This window comes from Protopterus annectens, chromosome 11.part0 (genome assembly GCF_019279795.1).
Source record: "Protopterus annectens isolate FY-2018-M chromosome 11.part0, PAN1.0, whole genome shotgun sequence".
Taxonomy (NCBI): Eukaryota; Metazoa; Chordata; order Ceratodontiformes; family Protopteridae; genus Protopterus; species Protopterus annectens.
The window spans coordinates 1,373,795,039-1,373,815,087 of record NC_056745.1 but is presented as its reverse complement, the minus strand read 5'-3'; the positions used below and the strand labels follow the sequence as shown (position 1 = coordinate 1,373,815,087).

At 36.8% G+C, this 20,049-nt stretch overlaps 1 protein-coding gene across 1 annotated transcript in view; it reads right to left on the bottom strand.

The window, feature by feature from the left end:
- The window catches only part of LOC122815075, a 3,014,144-nt gene that overhangs the window by 2,924,937 nt on the left and 69,158 nt on the right, over positions 1-20,049 (bottom strand). The window contains exon 3 of the mRNA XM_044087319.1: positions 2,213-2,372. Coding sequence (XP_043943254.1) covers positions 2,213-2,372 — 160 coding nt within the window. The remainder of the gene's footprint in view (positions 1-2,212; positions 2,373-20,049) is intronic.

The window sequence follows — 20,049 nt, the reverse complement described above, 5'->3', positions numbered from 1 at the left end:
TGAAGATGAAGAAAGCTAAAGAGAGCTGGATCTTTAATCACCCAGAGGGCTCGACAAAAGTCATACCTTAGGAGTCTATAAGAAACAGAATAGGGGGAGACAGCTTTGGATCTATCAGGATAACTTAGCTTGCCCAGCTTTGAGATCTTCCTGAGAACCTTTGAGGTCTGGTCCATGTGTTTAGAGAAATACATTTAAACAGGAGAACTGTATTCATGAATGAGTCTAATAAGGGAGGAGTATATTGGTACTAACACCAGGTTTATATCTGGATGACATATTATACCAATAGTCTTCTACCAGTATTGGATGACATGGCTGTGCTTCTCAAAGGCCTCCTTTGGCCTGAAGCATAGTAAGAACCTATGACCCTATTAACGTATGAATACGTCATGCAAGGTAAAAGGATTTTTGAACTATGATTGAGAAGTAGTCAAAAGAGAGTTCATTATGATTTTGGGTATATAGATTTTTTTACAGAGGAAAGCACATAAGAAATTTGTGCAAACTAAATTAGGAAAGACATGGAGATTAGATGCAAATCTTGGGAATATGATAATAGCCGCACTGATTGATGTACTTTATGCAAATGCCTACATATTATTTTTTTAGCATAACTTTATGGTAAAGAGAATTTGGAAAATATTTTTATATTCATATGTAGAATATGGAGTCTCTATGCAGCACTGCTTGGATCTAATTATGACAGAGCAGTAAAAGGAGGTAATAAAGAAATGGTTACTCTAGTTTTCTTTCCATTGAAGAAGGTTTTTTATGCTTTATTGTTTTGTCTCCTTAGGTTTCTGAATGGTTGACTTTATGAAGTAAACTGCATGAGACGAACTCAGCTTAACTCAGGAAACAGTGGTAGTACATGCATAAATAGTGGACACTGGGATCAGAATTAACAAGAAAAAGATGTCACTCCATGTTCGGGAATGTCAGACAAAAAAACAAATAGCTTATTGCTAGTTTAGATAGAAGAAATATGACAGCTAGAGAAATCTAAAGACATGTCTGTCTAAGAATATCATGTGAGTGCTAGTTATATCTGAAGTATTAATAGAATAATAACACCCATGTGGGCAAAAAACAGTATTCATGTGGTACACGCCAGTAAATACTCAACTCATTATACTCAAGTATTAATTAATAATAATAACAGGACCTATTTATATGACTTGTCAAAAAAAGTCCCTGAACTCCAACATGAAGTATAGCTTTGGGGTATACGAAGGAAATCAATGGTTGAATAGCACAGAGAGAAACAAAATGGGAAGAAGGACACACCTACTACATGGAAAAGAAGGAAGATACTTGTCATGTAGTAGCTGAGTGTCCAATAGGTGATAAAGTATGGAGAAGTTCCTATGGAACTCTGTTTGGATCTAATTAAGGGAAAGTAATAAAAGGTGATCATAAATAAATGATTACTCTACTTTTTTCTATTAAAGAAGAATCTGTATGATTTGTTATTTTATCTTGACAGGTTTATGAATGGTCGATATACATTATGAAGTCACCTTCATATACAGCTGGACTTTCTGTAGTAACTTTACAAACATTACCTTTTCTGCACTATAGTTTTAATTTTTTTACATAGCATTTACATTATTTCACTGTGAAAAGGTTGAAGATTTACTTATTTTAACGTGAGTGTTTCTCTGGACTGTGTTTACAATTGTCATGTACAGGATCACTGTATATAACAAAATGCGGCATTAATTTTCATTGTTTTGCTGAGTTAAGTGCAGTATCAGTGTTAGTATATGCAAGTAATGTGGGTAAGCATGTTGTTTTGTCAAAAAAGTAATTTCATGTATATTTATTTTATGATTTTAAGTTATGGTAACTGACTTAATTCTAGTAATACTGCATTAGTGTATTGTCTTCACTTTGTTATAAAAATATACATTTTGCTATGATATTATACATGCATGCAAACACGCGCACACACACACACACACACACACACACACACACACACACACACACACACACACACACACAATAAATTCTATTGAATGGATAAACTTCATTAAGCCTCTCACAACTTTGGTGTTGCTTCCAGATGTCCAATACAGAAAGCACAACTATTTAATAATAATAGTTAGAAGCAACATTTAAAATTTATTTTGCTATTCAGCTAATGACTTTCCATGAAAAAAATCAGGCATATGTCAAATTTTACTGTAAAACATGATTTACTAACTCTGACTGTATTTTCTCTTGTCTTTGCTGAGTTAAACACAGCTTCTGCCAAAAATGTCAAAGCTTCTCCAGTTTTTCTCTTTCCTCCTTCAGTTTGGAGATCCAGAATTGCCACAAAAATTTCTTCCACTGTGGTATAATCAGTTAGCTCAATATGCACCCTAGAAAAGAAAGAAAGGTGTATATTTTCATTAATTAACTCTGGTATAAATCAGAAAGAAATACAATTGTATAGTCTTGAAGTTTAAAGCCTTTCACAATCTGCTGTTGGATGGTAAGTTAGGGTGTGTGTGTAAGTGTGTGTGTGTGTGTGTGTGTGTGTGTGTGTGTGTGTGTGTGCGTGCGTGTGTGTGTGTGTGTGTGTGTGTGTGTGTGTGTGTGTGTGTGTGTGTGAAATTGTGATTTAGATAAATGACTTTCCCAGAAACGTGTAATATTTTGGTATTATGTAGTTAGCAGAAGTAAGGTAGTGTGGCTATTTCTCCTTACCACATGGCATATTCATATGAAGTTTAACCTGCTTATGTATGTTTTTTGATGGAAATATAATTTATTACGTATAGCAGATATTGCTTTTGCTATTTCACTTTTCATTAGTTTACTTTTTAATTATAAAAACATTTCTACTATACATTGCTAAGTATAGTCAGTAAAACTGTAATGTACTTGGAAGTTAAAATAATTGTCAGTAGAACTGTAATTTACTTGGAAGCTAAAATAATATAGCAATAACCCACTCCTGGGTGTGGGTAATGCTGGATTTACCCACGGTTGCTGTGGTTTGGTCACGAGGGCAGATCTGCTAAAGTAAACAGGGAAGTCATCTTAGACTTGCTTTCCTCATGTTTGAAAACTTTCACTATGTTTGGATCTTGTGAGTTCAGCAGATATGTTTGCAGTCCAATGATTGCAGATCTATACATATAATCAGTTTCGAGGAGGCCCATACCTATTTCAGAAAGGGTAGTATATAATTTTGGTATGTACTGATTTTTATAAATCATTTGATAAGCATGAAGCAATTTTCTTGTTTTCCTGTCCAACTGATCCAGTACCTTTTAGGACCAGTCAATCACTCCAAAAGTGTAAGTTACAATAGGAAGAGAAATTGTTTTATAGCCTGGACTTTATTCCTAGATGTGAAAGCAGCTGTTTTCAGTATTAAATTTAGTCTTCTAAAATATTCCTTACTAACTTTTATTCACATTTGTTCGTGTTTTATTGTAGGTCCTTTATCAATTCCCAAGTATTTATACACTCCCTCCTGCACAAGTTCCTTTATATCACATTTCTGTCACAGACTGATATTTTCTTGGTGATACAGCTTTCCTGCTTTAAAGGTTGCTTTTGCACATTTATCAAGACCAAATGATATCCTTATATCATCTGAGAAAATTTTGACCATGCGCAGTTGTGCTTTCATTTTCTCATCTGATGAATTATACAGTTTTAAATCATTCACAAAAAATCCATCATTTCAGTTCACAATTGTACATGCTACTGAAATGAGGCCTGAAACATTAGGCCTTAATTAACTGCCATTCTGATTATATCTCATGTACTGCTTGGAATGCATGCTTCCTGCTCGGAATTCTGGTGATCCTGTGACTCTATTTAGACCATAAATACTTTTTGGCAATATTGTTCTCATGGTGTGAGCCTATGCTCCCTGGCATAATATTCCTACCATCTGACACAAGTCATCAGCACTTCAAACTGAACAATTACCCTTCCTCCAAGATGGGTAAGCTATCATGGGTTATCATCAGCAGTGGTGTAACTAGGGCAGAGAGAAGGCTGCCCTGGGCAAAAGGTGATAGAGGCATGACTGGCAGATGCCAATCGGATAGTAGAGTAGTACTGCCATTTAGAAATGAATACCAGTACTGTATTAATGGTCATGGCTGCTGAAGTGCTTTGTCTGTGTGTTATAACTGTATTAAACTGCTTGTTACATTTGTAGTAAGCTGCTTGCTACCATTTCGGTGCCAAAGAGCTTTTTTTTAACTTGGAGAGAGTTTTAGAGGGCTTTTTTGGTTCTCAAGTTTCTCAATTTTGACATGAGAGGTGCACCAGATCAGGGAACTGCACAATGTACCCTTTAATGTAGCTATGGTTTTGACTCCCAACATTCCTTGGTGAGTTCTCCAGTAACTAGGTTGCTAGTCAAGCCAAGGTCATTTGGTTCACACACAGAACTGTATGCCTCTGCACCATGAGGCTCCTAAATTTTTTGACTTGCCCTTCCTTGAGAAAGCAGTGCCAGAATCAGCCAATATTATTTTTTAACACCTTTATTGAATTATCACTTAAGTCATAGGCAACCACGCATTCATATAAAATAAAACAAACCATATTAACATGTTCCTAGTTGCAAACATTGTACATCATGTATTTTTTTTGTATAGCTATCATCAATCCAGCATTAATTAAATTTCTCAGTTCCTGTCTTCCCTTAAATCTAACTCCTCCACCTCCAAAACATTATTCTGCATATATTGTTTTCACAGTTTCCATTTTTCTATGCAATTTCCTCCTACCTTTTTCTAAATATCCCACTTCCAGTTTTTTTCTCTGTGTTACAAAATTCAGTACTTCAACTAAAGTCGGTTTAGACTTTGATTTCCATTTTCCAGGAATTGCTTTTTTAGCAGCCACCAGGAACTGAACTTAATAAGGCCTTACTATATCTAGGCAATTCAGAGCTTGCATCCCAGCACAAAAGAATCATTTTCTTACTTACATCCATTTGCTCACTCAATATTTATGACAGAGTACTCTGTAGGGGCTTTTTGAAGCTTGCCAACTCATTAATCTCCTAAAACATATATTGTCAATTCCCTCTTTCTGCCCCATCACACCTCCAACATTTGACATCTAATAAGGAGGAAACATTCTGGCAGTATGCTTGGAGTACTGAAATAGCTCTGCAAATACTTCCAAGCAAAAATTCAAACTCTTTTAGATTTTGTTGCATATTAGGGAGGCATAGATGTGTCCTCCCATTGTTTCCCTGCGAATTGTTTAACCAATCTCTCTCTCTCTCTCTTCCCAGTCTTTTATAACCTCATGTAATTGATTTCTCTAGGTATTGTGCAGTATTTTATATAGCATACTAATTATCTCTTTTTTTTAACAGCAGCTTCTATTCTAGATTCAACTAAAAACTCTGCCAGAGCAGATCTTTCATTTAGGATTCCCCTAGTCCAATGCAATTTGATCCATGTCGATATGGAAGTCCCTGAGGAAAGAAAAAACAGTTTCACTGTGGCAAGTATCTGGAAGTAGATCATGAAGGGTTGAATATCACTGGATTCTGATGGCTAAGCCAAATTTTTGATTGTTACTGAAAGGTGGATGCATTCCCTCTTCACTGGAAATCCAAGGTAATGGTTCTCATTGTCAAAATAGGGGAAAATTAGGCTATATTCCAGTAAGAGAAGGGATCCAGTTTCTAAGCCTCTATATGTCTTTTGGCTTTTCCTGGTTAGGGGTCGCCACAGTGGAATTCCGGTCCGCTAGTGATTGGCAGTTGATTTTTACTGTGCTGAGTTGCCAGCCCGATGCCCAACCTTCAAGGAAGGGACACCCATTCATGCACGCACCTACATATTTGTGGGTACTCTAAAGGAAAGTCAGAGGTTCATAGGTACTTACAGCCAATCAATTTTCAGATCATTGCAAGCCTAGCCAATAACTCATATTCAGGAATTTCCTCCAGCCTCAAGGTAGGCAATGCAAGGTAGACAAGGAGACAATTTGAGGTTGTCCATCCAATCATCTAGGTTTACCTTGAAGGTGGCAAGAGGGCTATTTTGTCTGACATTATAGAAGTTTTTTCCAGAGGTGGGAGTACATTGTGAGATGACTCTTTCATGTCAATGTGTCTTATTTGTCTGTTGATAAAGGTTTAGTTCCTTTACCTGGGTTTTGAGGAACAACTTATTCTATAACAGAATAGAAGGTTGAGTAGGGCTTGATCTTTTATGGTTTAAAAGGCTAAACACAGTTCTCCACCAAGGAGTCTATAAGAGACAAAGTACTGAGAGAGGGCTGACAGTTTGTCAAAATAACTGAGGGCATTGAGACAAATGATCTTTTTAGTTAGGCATCTCTGAGGTCTGTGATGTTGACCGATATTTTTAGACAAACACATGTCAAAAGAGGCATTATATTCAATAATGGGTCTAATGAGATATGAATAAAAGGGGATTAAGGCTTCTTTGGATCTAGAAGAGATGCCTTTGCAAATTAACCCAGGCCCCTCATCACCCCTCCCTCACCCTCCCCAACACCTCCTCCACAATTAACTTTCTCCTGCCCCCATCTCACACCTCTAATAATCATCAGTCACTGCCACAACAATCATTCCCTGCCAAAGACTTAACCATTTACTCTCTGAATATTCAAAGCCTAACAAATAAGGTTACTGAGTTGCACTCATGGATTGCTCTCAATACCCCAAACATTCTTTCCCTATCAGAAACCTGTCTTAAGCCACATATCTCAGACATTGAAATACTCCCACCTGACTATAACATCTTTAGGCCTGACAGACCTGTATAAAAAGGAGGTGGCGTAGCCATCCTCTACTCTAATAACCTTAACATCTCTCCTTACACCTACTCTATTCCTAACTTCCTCCCTGCTGAACTCATCATTCTCAACTGCCATCTGAACCCACATAAAAAACTTGTTTTAGCTTCCATCTATATTCCTCCTGGCAACAATCTGTTCATTCTTGAAAACATCCTATCCTGGTTCTCCCTCAATATACCACATGCGACACTTATCCTCGGCGATGTCAACATAGACTGGTCCAATCTCTCAACTAACTCTCCCCAACTCAGCATCCACCTTCATGGGTTCCACCAACTTATTTCATCACCCACTCGATTCCATAAAAATTCAACTTCCATAATTGACTGGATCCTAACCAATACCCCCCACAACTAACACAATCCCACCACCTTACCTGATTCCCTCAGTGACCATCTCCCTACCTCCATCCTTAGATACAACCACCATACTCCCAAACCCCACCTCATAAAGGATTGTTGAAAACTATCTACTTTCAACTCTTCCCACTTCAACTCTATTCTCCACAACACAGATTGTTCCATCCTTAAACAGCTCCCCCTAAATGATGCTGTCAGCACTTTCAATAACATCTTCTTGAGTACCCTAGACTCCCTAGCTCCATCTAGGAAGATCAGAGTAAAATCAAATCATGCTCCCTGACTCTCCACAGAGACTAAGTCCCTTATGAAACAAAGACACAACACTTGGAAAGCTTGGATTAAAACTAAACAACCACCTCTTCTTCTCAAATATAGACAATTGAACCTTGCTAATAAACTTAATACTAATGACAAAAACTCATACTACAGTTCTGCCCAGCTCAACAATAAATCCAGTCCTCACAGATTTTGGTCAACTCTCAACAACATTCTCTATCCTGGAAGATCCGCTAATCCCGCACCCTACCCTAGCTCTTCCCCTCTAGAAACTGCCACCCTCTTAAACAAACACTTCATCTCTTCCACCCAAAATCTCATAACTACTAGTCCTAACTCAACTTCTATACCTACCCCTCCTAGTCTAACTAGCACAACTTCATTCTCCTTTCAGCCTGTTCCCACTACCTATATCAAATCTCTATTACTTAAACTAAAACCATGCTCTCCCTCCACTGACAAATTACCTCCTACATTCCTCAGACTTGCTGCTGACTCTATTGCCTATCCTATATCTATACTAATAAACAGATCCATTCTTGAATCTACTGTCCCCACCCTCTGGAAATCCTTCTTTACTATCCCTTTTCATAAAGGTGGAAATTCAACTGAATCTTCTAATTACCGTCCTATTGCTATTCTGTCCCCCCCTCTAAGATACTAGAGAAATGTGTCCACTCTCAGCTTCTTAAACACCTCCTTGACCATAACTTGCTTACCTCTACCAAACACGGATTTCGTCCACCCACAGCACCACCACTGCCCTCCTCTCCATCACACACACCATTGCAAAGGCCCTAGACAAGAATAAACTCATTTCTTGTCTCTTCCTAGATCTCTCCAAAGCTTTCAATACTGTCTCTCATCCTTTACTATTATCCAGACTTGCTAGCCTACACCTATTCCCCTCATCACTTGCTTGATTCAAAGATTACTTATCTGCCAGGGAACAATCTGTGAAATGGCTCTCAGCCTCTTCCCCTTTTCTTCCCATCTCTACTGGCATTCCTCAAGGCTCCATCTTAGGACCCATTTTGTTTAACATCTTCACCAATGATCTTTTCTCCTCTTGTAAAGATTCTCCTCTCATTCAATATGCCGACAACTCCACACTTATCTCTATATCTAATAACATTTCTGAACTACATTCCCTAACCCAACAAGCCCTACTATCCACAGAACAATGGCTTTCTCAAAACCTACTGATCCTTAATCCCAAAAAGACTAAACTCCTACTTTTCCTTCCCCGTTCTCATTCTCACCATAAAACCTCCTTTGTTATTACAACTTCTAATAATACAACTATCCTACCTGACAACAATACCAAATCTTAGGGGTCATCATCGATGATGAACTAAAGTTCAATCTACACATGCACCAATGTATAAAAAGAACACACCAGAAATTAGGCCTGCTTTATTGGAACAAAAGATTCCTAACTCCTGATTCTAGACTGACTCTTGGACAGGTCCCCCTCCTCCCTACCCTCCTATATGCCGGCCCAGTACTTACCAATATTCAGGCCACCACTCTTAATAAACTTCAATAAACTTACCATAAAATAGCCAGATTCATTACTAACTCCCCATACAAGTAACACCACTGCATTGCCTTAAACTCTCTCCAATGGCTTGAACTTCCCCAACTATTGCTACTTTATCAGTTTCACATGCTTCACTCTATATTTTATAAACCCTCCTCCTGTCCATCTCTCTCTGCCTTAGTCTCTATCTACACTCCATCCCGAACCCTCTGTACTTCTAATCAACAACTACTTGACATTTACCACCCAACAAAGTCCGTAGGCAAACTACTTTATAAACACTCTGTCACCCATGCCTGGAACAGACTTCTCCTTGACTTACATATAATTCCACACACCTCCCACTTTAAAACTAAACTAAAAACATATTTTCTCAATTCCAGGACCTGCCCTTGTAATAACCCCACTTAACCCCCCCACACACACACACACACTCTCCCTTATTAAGGACCCCACCCAGTCCCCCCTTTCACTTCTTATAAGGTATTTACACAGTCTCCCTTATCAAGGACCCACTTAGTCCCCCCTTTCACTTCTCATAATGTATTTACATAATTCCACACAAACTGCAGAATTATATATTTACTTTGTTTTACTGTTCTACCCAATGCATTATCTCACTGAAAAATTGTTTCTTAATGTCATTTTTGGCTCCTTATCCATACTTGGAACTTTAACTCGTTTGTATGTACCTAACAAATGTTAAAATCTTTGCTCTGTATAACTGTTAATATGTTACTCTGTAATAGAAATGTATTGTTGGAGCTCTTTTCCTCGGGTCTCCACTGAAAATGGGCCATAAGCCCGTTGGACTAACCCAGTTAACAAACGTCAATAAATAAATAATAAATAAGTTAGAAGGCTTGCTGAACTGCTATGAAGACATGAATGTCAATGTTTAAAGAATTATCAACAAGAAGCATAAGTCCCTTATGACAATGTCTGAATTAAGGAGCGTGTGACGTATATGCTATGATGTGGAAATATTTTGAACTATACTATATTTTTTCACATTTAATTTCAGATTCCTTCCACTAATTGTTAACAATATTTAACCCATGTTGTAGTAATTATAAGGAAGTGGATGACTGCATAACAACACCCAGTTTTACAGTCATCTATAAACTTAGATAACTATAGGCCAGGAGTATTGGCCTGGAGGTCTGAAAAATAAATGCCATCACTGGCATTTTTTTCTTTCAAAAGTGACACTTGTGACTCTAACCACAAAGACTATCACCGGCAAACAGTTAGACATCCACTGTATGACATAAGAATTTATACTCATATTTACAATTCTGTAAATAATGCTTTCATGGAAAATAGCATCAAAGGTCTTTGCCAGATCCAGGCATGCTGTATACACTTTGTAGAAATTAGTAAAGTTAATGGAGCAACACCTGTCCTTGACAAAGCAAAATTGATAAAGGTCCAGTGTTAAGAGATTTGCAATGTCACGATTAAAAAGGCCTGAGACAACAAACTCCATAACTTTACTTATGAGGCTAGTAAGACTAATTGATTAATTGGCCTATAGTTATGAGGGTCTATGTTTGGGCCTTCCTTGTATAATGACAACTTCTTTTCCAGGCTTCTGACATGTAATTAGTGGAGGGGCTTAGATTAACAAGGTTAAGAGTTCTGATTAGCTTTATTTGGTAAAGATAATTAGGCAAAATCATATCGTACCAGGTTCCAGTGAAGAAGTATTCTTGGCTTATGAAAGGGTTGTAAGGATGAGTTCCATTAAAGAGGGAGCCTGGGACTGTGAAATCTGTGGAATACCTAAAGCCGTTGTTGGAAAAAATTGCACTAAATTTATCGGCTAGCATATTAGCTATTACCTTTGGGTCAGAGTGGGCTGTATTACTGTGTTGAGTGCTAGTTCTTAACTGCCTAATACAGTTAGCCTTTGATTCAGAAGGAAATTTAGAAGTGAATCTATTCAATTTTATACCGCATGAATTGGTAACAGAATGGTTCCACGACTTTTTGTCATCTTCCTCTAAGTTTAGTATTGATGAGGTGAATGTTATGACTATGATAATGGAGGCAATTCGGAAGAACAAGTTTGTGTATTTCGAGGGACAGTATTTCCTCCAGAAAAGGGGTGTTGTAATGGGGGCAGCATCCACCCCCTCCATTTGTTTTATCTTCATTATGCTCGAATGGGAGAAGATGTATTTATTTAATGCTTTGTCCCCATTTTTGTGGGCTATGTGGTTTACTATTGAAAATGCGAACGGCACTTGGGCGACAGTCGGATAGTCGAACGTATAAGGTCGTAAACACGGATGTCGAAGACATAATAATCAATCTAGGAACGGTTTTAACATGGGTCGAGGTAGGGAAGATGTTTGTAGTAGGGAATAATACTGAACACCTACCTCGACCCATGTTAAAACCGTTCCTAGATTGATTATTTTGTCTTCGACATCCTTGTTTACGACCTTATACGTTTGACTATCCGACTGTCGCCCAAGTGCCGTTCGCATTTTCAATAGTAAACCGGGCTATGTATGTCCATTTTTTGGATGACATATTTATAGTTTGGAATAAATCCAAAGAAGACATAGCAGGATTTATAAATTATTTAAACAAAACTACAACCTTTCTAAAATTTACTCATTCAAGTAATAGGTGTACTATCAATTATTTGGATGTGGAAATAACTACGGACCTTGAAGGTAAAAGATATGCGAGTAACATCTATAGGAGGCCCACATACTCGAACAGTCTTTTGCACTACATTAGTTGGCCGCTGGCTCACCAGAAGCTGGGACTTGTAAAGGGGCAATATATTAGATTGGCCCCGATGATATCAGAGGATCACATTTTTTTGATACAGTGTAATAAGTTGGTTGATATGCTGTATGCTAGGGAGTACCCAGTTCATTTAGTTCAGAGTATATCCAATGAAATTAAAAAGAAAAGAAGTGAGGCTATATACCAACCACTTCTATTGTTTAGCAAGATGGGGGTTTGGTGAAATAAATTCTGCCTGACAACATAATGCTGGATTTTTTAATTCCTTTATTACCACATATACGGTGGAGTACTTGGATATTATCAATATTTTGAAAGGACCTGGGATATTTTTTCATGTTTTGAAGGTGTATTGGATATCATCAGTAAACAGTCTAGAACTGTGTTTAAGAGAGGGAAATCTATTAAGAATTACCTAGTACAAAAAAGTGACAATTCATGGGTTATTAGTTCTAAAAGTTTGGGCACATATAAATGCGGTGCTTGTCTACAGTGTAAATACATTTTGGTAAATGATACTCTTTATGTAAACAAGAGATCTGTTAAAACTTCCTTTCGCTGCACTTGTAATTATGTGGGTGTTGTATACATTGTACATTGCCAGGAATATCATTGTTTGTATGTGGTCAAGACTCAGCGGAGACTGGGGGGGGGGCACATATATGAGCATATGCATAACATAACTCATAAAAAAAGCATAATGCTTTATATAGACATATGCTAGATTTTCCTACACATAATGTTCTTGTTCTGTGGGGTAGATAACATCTACAAAAATCCCAGAGGGGCACCTTGAACAGATCTTATTGAAACCAAGGAAATGATATGGCAAATTATGCTCATTGCCTATGTGCACCCCAGTTTAAATGATCAGATTTGTATATCAAGTATTTTTAAACTGAGATCTTATAAAGTTTAGAATTTGTTATTCAGGTATTTAGTTGTTTTATTTATGAGTATTTTAGTAAGTGGTATTTTATGCATTTTGTGTAAGAGAAGATTTATACGTTTTTGTAAAGGACTAGTTGTGTCATGTGACCTAAGGATTCAAGTATATAAATGTGCAATTAATTAGTTTAATTGATTCTGATGAAGTCCTGAATACATTCGGATGAAAGTGCTTAATCTTGGTTTAAAATAAACTTTGTGTTGCTGTTGCTACAGCCCGGTTCTTTTCTTTTTCCAAGTTGGTGTTGTGCAGTCTTGGATTATATGTCTTCTTTGTGGTTCGTGGTTTCAGTACATACAGCGTTAAATGAAATCTAGAGAAGTAAGTGGGGACAATATTATATTATGTAAGTTAAAGCATAATGCTACAGAGTGCATAAAACTGAATATATGATTTAGGACATCCCTTTTGTCTAATGACATCTAAATTGTTTGCATTAGTATGTATAATGTAAAAGATTATAACTGGATCACCAATTATAACCAATTTATTTAAATTTTTTAGAGAAATGGATTCAAGAAATGTATCCTGAAAGCTAATTTTAAATCAGTTTCAAAAACACACTGCAAATAGTTATGATCTCAGTCCCAGTCATAACTCTTTGTGTATATGAAGCATTAACTGCCCTAATGTACTACAAGTCGGAGAAAAATCAGTATGGAAGCACAAAATGTTTTATTTCTTGGAGAGCTGTAAAAAGCATTGAACACTACTCTGATGGAGTAATAACTTTAAACGCAGATAAACACTTCATGTTTTGTGAGATAGCATGATGAGTTTTACAGCTTTTAAAGCTGTTGCCCTTTCTGTTTGCTGTTTTGTCTATTTTCTCCAGCTTTGTACATGTAGTATTTATGTTATTATTCTCCTTAAGTACTTGCATCCAAAAAGTATTTATGAACTCCCTCCAGTTCATCGTCATTTCTTTCCATTTGACTTGTTGTCTTCTGCTTGTGTCTTATATATAACGTTTAACTCTGTAGCTCTAAAGTATCCCTTCATATTTGTTAATCCTAAACCACACTGTTCTGTGCGGAGAAACACCTTATTCCATTTAACTCTTACCTTCTTTCCCTTCCAAATAAATTCCTGCAATTCTTTATTAATTAAGGTCCACAGGTTTTCCTCTGGCTGATACAAATATGCCTAACCTGTATACAATACTAAGAGGACTAGAAACATTTTCACTGCTTACACCTAAACACATTTTAAACTACAATTATGTCTTCCTTCCTTGAATCTACTGTTTGAAACCATGCATATAATTGTGCTGCTATTTGATATTCACTGTATCTATAGTCCACCGATGCATATAACTTAGGATGTTATACAAACCTATGTATAATCATGTATAATTCTTTTGATTATTTTTTTCTGTTTTTTAAATCTATGTATAATTATGCATGCAACGTGTTATGCTCATCTAATGTTCTACTATTCTATATCTTCTGTTTAAAACTATTATGCTGTTTGGATCTTTCCTCCCTGGGCCTCCACTGAAAACAAGCTACTAGCCCAGTCGGAGCTTCTCAGTAAACAAACGGAAAATAAAAAAATAAATAAATATTATATTTTAAAGGAGAGTTACTGCATCTTAATGAATTCTAGTTCAAGAAGTAGAAAAAATCTCTCTGGCATAGACCAAGGATGGAAGTTGGGACTTTATTTTGGCAAATTATGATATAAGCCTTGAATTAATTCCACCTAGTTCTAGTATGGCACTGATGCTAAGTAAACATGGCAGGTAAAACAAACATGTCTAGTTAGTTTAATTAAGCTATATGCATCAAAACATCATTAAAACAGAATGGGTTTATTTTGAAGAAGCTGAAAGAAAATGTGATATGCATATTTATTTCACACAACAACATCTTGCTTTTTATTCTATTGAGACGTTTACATTAATGTTAGCAGATTTATAAGGATAAGGCAGATATAAATAGATACACTTATGCATTACAGGTGAGACCAGTCAAATGGATAATAAAAAAATAAATAGTATTTAATGAATCTTTAAAAAAAGTCTATGACCTGAAATTGTGTGTCTCTGACATAGTAATCCACGGCTGTGACTCAGGAGAACTTGTATCCACAATCCTTCTGGACCTCTCCGAGGCTTTTGACATGGTCTCCCATACCCACCTTCTAAACCACCTCTCTAACCTTTATCTCTCTCAAAGTACCCTTACCTGTTTCAACAGCTACCTCTCTGACAGATCTCCAGCTGTGAAATGGAAAACTGGCATCTCAGCCTTCCCTCCTACCCTGACTGGGGTACCCCAGGGAACCATACTCGGCCCAATGCTCTTTAATATATTTATTAATGATTTCCATGCAGCCATTCCTAACACTAAGATTGTACAATATGCAGATGACTCAACTCTAGTCTGCTGTGCTTCCAACCTTCCCGACCTCCAAACAAAAACTCAGACTGCCTCCTCAACTACTGAGGACTGGATACTTCAAAATCACCTCTCTCTGAATGCCAACAAATCTAAAATTCTGCTATTCTCTCCTTCAAAATCCCTCCATCTCAACAAAGCCTCTTTCAGTATTATCAGCCATGCCAACTCCACTATAGAAGTTGTTCCTTTTGCTAAACTTCTTGGGGTTACTATAGATGAACACCTAAAATTAGATACTCACATTCAGCTAAATATTAAGAAAATACATCAGAAACTTGGCATGCTGAACAGAAACTCCCACTTTCTCTCCCCTACTACAAGACAGACACTCGCTACTACCTACTTACAACCGTCACTATTGTACAGTGCTCCCCTACTAACCAACCTATCTTCCTCTATTTCTTCCAAACTGGAAATCTGTTACAATAAAAATCTCAAAATTCGCCACCAAATCCAAATACTCCACCCACCACTGTATTTCTCTCCATCTGCTGAACTAGCTAGAGCTGCCCAACTACCTTGACTGCCTCCAACTCACTACAGCCCACAAGCTTATCTTTAACCCTACTAAATGCCCATCTCTAACAAACATCCTACCATCATACATCCCACACAGAACTCTAAGATCTGCCCACCAAAATCTAATTTCTGTATACAAACCAAACCGGCCCGCTGGTCAGCTTCTCCTATCCTTTTCCTTAGCCAAAAAATGGAATTCTCTCCCTTCGTCTCTAAGAATTTCTGAAAACTTTGAACAATTTAAAACCCAGCTCCATTCCTACCTCTCCCATAATTGGAAATGCAGTTGCATTCTACCTGTCTAACCTGCTTATTACATGGATGCACTCACTGTACCTAATGTACTTCACACCTTCTTCTCCCCTTTCCTGGGATTAATCTTATTTACTGCCATTTTACAAATGTTAGTTTGTATACCATTCAATGATGATTTACAACTTCTGTACAACTTAAACTCTGTACTACTTTTCTCTAATCTGTAAGCATGTAAGTATGTAATGTATATTCATCTATTTTAGTGTTATACTTTGCTTATTTTACTATATAATATTGACATTTGCTTAATTGTACTATTTATACTATGTAATATGGAGCCTTTCTCCCCAGGCCTCCACTGAAAACAGTCTCCTTGAGCCCAGTGGACCTCCCCGGTCATCAGACTGGAAATAAATAAATAAGTAAAACTCTGAAGACTTAACTGCAATTTTGTTCTTTAAAGGGTGAATCGAGGAATTTATACCTACACGATATCAAAGCATTTTTTGTAAAAAAAGCTTTATCCACAGAATCCATATACCCCTACTAAGTAAATATATTACTTAAGGTGTGTATTTCAGAGTATGGAGAATAACCCCATTATGGATATAACATTCTTTCAGTTTTAAAGATCACATCAGTAATCCTTAGAATAACACAATATAAACACCTTCAGACACAATTGTACTGCCTTTATATTGTCAGAACAAATTGTATGACTACCACCTGTCATCACTGACAGAAAATGAATGGAAATGCACTAGCAACTACAGCTAAGAATCTGTTCTACTTAAATACTTATATAAGATGATCAGACTGAGTAAAATTAAAGGAATGGTCCATTACTTTAGAAAAAGATACTGCTTAATTGGTATTTTTTTAAGTCTACCCAGTCCGGTCATCATTCATAAGGCTACTACATTTTCAAGTATTAATGATTTGATTTCTAATAACACAGTAGTAGAATGCTGGCATGTTTTGCTTCTCTTCATTGGTGACAAGGTATGAAAATGTGCTCAGCAGATATTTCTTAATGCACTAAGGAAATGAACCACTCAGGAAGATCACAATTCTTTTGCCAAAATCCAGACAGACTAAACTATAGGGAACATGGGCAACAAGGTATCAAAAATGGTAGATCCTACATGGCATCTCCAAGGTTTATTTGAGTATGTTAAATGTTTATGGCATGACCTCAAAAGCAAGCATTTAATCCAGTCTGAGGTTAGCAGAGTCAGGTGCAATTTTTTATATTCTCTTGACATTTTTTCCAGTTCCCCCATCCCCTTACCCTCTCAATCCATGACACCCATTTCAGACTATCAGTGCTCTTCAAGAAAACTTAGACATTATCTGCAACCTCTTTTTACTCTAGTCTTTTACTCTGAAGGTAGAAGGCATTTTTGAAGACGTGCAAATTCTAGCTGGACATTATCAATCTAATTAATGATATATTTTAGAAGATAATAATGATAGATTGGATTTGAAAGATTGTTAAACTCTTTCACAATGTCAAGGTCTTATATCTGCCAGGTTCTTCTTATCTGTACAATGGCAAAAAGCTAGAGTTAGAAAAGAAACTGAGCTTTGATATACTTGAGAGGGAATGCCCATTGTTTCATGTTTTATCAAAGAACTCTACAAAGTGATAACGTTTTGAAATATTTTGGCTATAAGATCATGCTGCTATATTAGTAACTTGGTCAATGTTGAATAACATTTCAGCAGAAAAAATACAATATTCTCTGCCATCTACACATTAGCTACCAGCCACTACAAGTGATAAATGGAGTACCTGCCCTTAACAGAACCGACTTGGGATGGATTGACAAGGGAGTAGAAGTGGCATTTTAGCCTCCTGGCCAATATTTTGTGATGATCGGTAGACATTGTTTCAAAACAAAAACTAATGTGTTATGACTGAGATTTATTATAACATTTGCCTTCTCTAGGAATGAATGAGACTGTGGCTTGATTAAATAAAGCAACTGAGCTATGTAATTGTCAATGAGTCTGCATCATTAAACTGCCTAATGCCTAATGCAGATGTTTGCCCATATAATGCAAACAAGCTGCTACTGAAGAAATATTTAGATGGTTAGCATCTTACCATCTATTTACACTTGTGATAAGCAAAAATGAATGCTGAATGTTCCTCAGTATACATATATATGTGAATATATGCCTATTATACACTTTATTAAATGTTTTCCATGCATTTACATTATATAATATATATATATATATATATATATATATATATATATATATATATATATATATATCTGTGTGTGTGTCTGTATGTAAGCTGAGTTACCTTATAGTAGATTGACTGACAATACCCCAACAGCATGCAAAGTTAAAATCAATCTTATTTGCTGGAGGTCAAACTCCTCTGCATCCCACACCTCCTGATACACGTGTGTGTGTGTGTGTGTGTGTGTGTGTGTGTGTGTGTGTGTGTGTGTGTGTGTGTGTGTGTGTGTGTGTGAGTGTGTGTTTGTGTGTGTGTGTAATATATATATATGTTTTAACATCTGTGGTCAGCAAAACAGCTGTCAACCATCCTCCAAATTGATAAACTGACATCAGCTTATAGATATAGATGCATATATACATATTCAACACACACACAGATATACACATAGAAACAAACTCATGTTGAACTTTTTCTATTGTGCCTATACTTGGGGTTTGTCTTCCATGCCTAGGAGTAAGCACCTCCAATCTCTTGAAATCTGCTTCTCAAAAATTCCCCTTCCATTCCCTCACCCACCATTTCCATGTACCTCTCACTATTTGGCAGATCCAGAACATATGTGTTGTGTCTGCCAAAGCATCCACACTTCTTACTGTCCTGGACCATCTTTCCATGACCTACTGATCTGTCCCAGAGTTAATAACTAACCCTTGAGCAATTCTCATGAGCTGATCCAAACTTTAGGGATCTTCTTCAAGTGTCCCACATTTGCAAATCCTACAAGACATTCTCTGGCAGCATAAACTATTCCCGAACATGCGTTCCTCTTCAAATGAAGGACAGAACAATAATGGATATCCTTAATCAGTGCCTCTCTATTTGTCCCATTTTTCTTTTTGTGTTTTTAACCTATTGGTTTTCCTGTGTGACCCTTTTTACTCATTGTTATAGTTTGTTAGTTGGGATATTTTGTTGATACCATAATGTTTATGGATATCAGATGGGTATGACAACCCTGTGTTTCTAAAAGTCAAACATTCCTCTTATGCTGTGCTGATGATTCCATAAGAAAGCAGAAACATGCATGTCCACAGCTAGAGGCGTTTGGCGTGTTTGGCCTGAAACTGAATATAAATAGACTTAAAAGTAAAAGTAGAAGAAAAAGTCTTGGACATTCAGAATTGCCATTTAGCTGAAACATCTGATATCCTTTAAGGGTAATTTGCACATACCCCATGTTACCTCTGATGCAAGAGGTGTAAGGTATCACACAGTGGAAAGTCTAGCTTTGCAAGATTTTTCTTTTCGCATTTTTTAACCTATTGGTTATCCTATGTGACTTTTTTATTCATTGTTTTAGTTTGTTAGTTGGGATATTTTGTAGACGCCCTAATGTTTATGGATATCAGTTGGGTATGACAACCCTGTGTTTCTAAAAGTCAAACATTCCTCTTATGCTGTGCTGATGTTGCCATAAGAATGCAGAAACATGTATGTCCACAGCTAGAGGGGTTTGGCTTGATTGGCCAGAAATTATCCATAAATATGTACATATATACTTATAAATATACACACATGCATACATAAGTACTATATAAGATAGATGTTTTGCTTTCCTGGATTCAATGACATGTCACTGAGTTGATTAATCAGAATGAATAGATTTAATTAATGAATCACATACACATTTCACATATAGCAACTAATGTACAAAACACTAAAGCTATCACCTAATCTAGCCTTTACTCTAAGACTAATCTGGAAACACTCACATGAGCATAAGTACAACACACACACACACACACACACACACACACACACACACACACACACACACACATACACACACACACACACACATACACACACACACACACACACACACACACACACACACACACACACACACACACACACACACACACACACACACTTCACATACAGCAACTATGTACAAAACACTA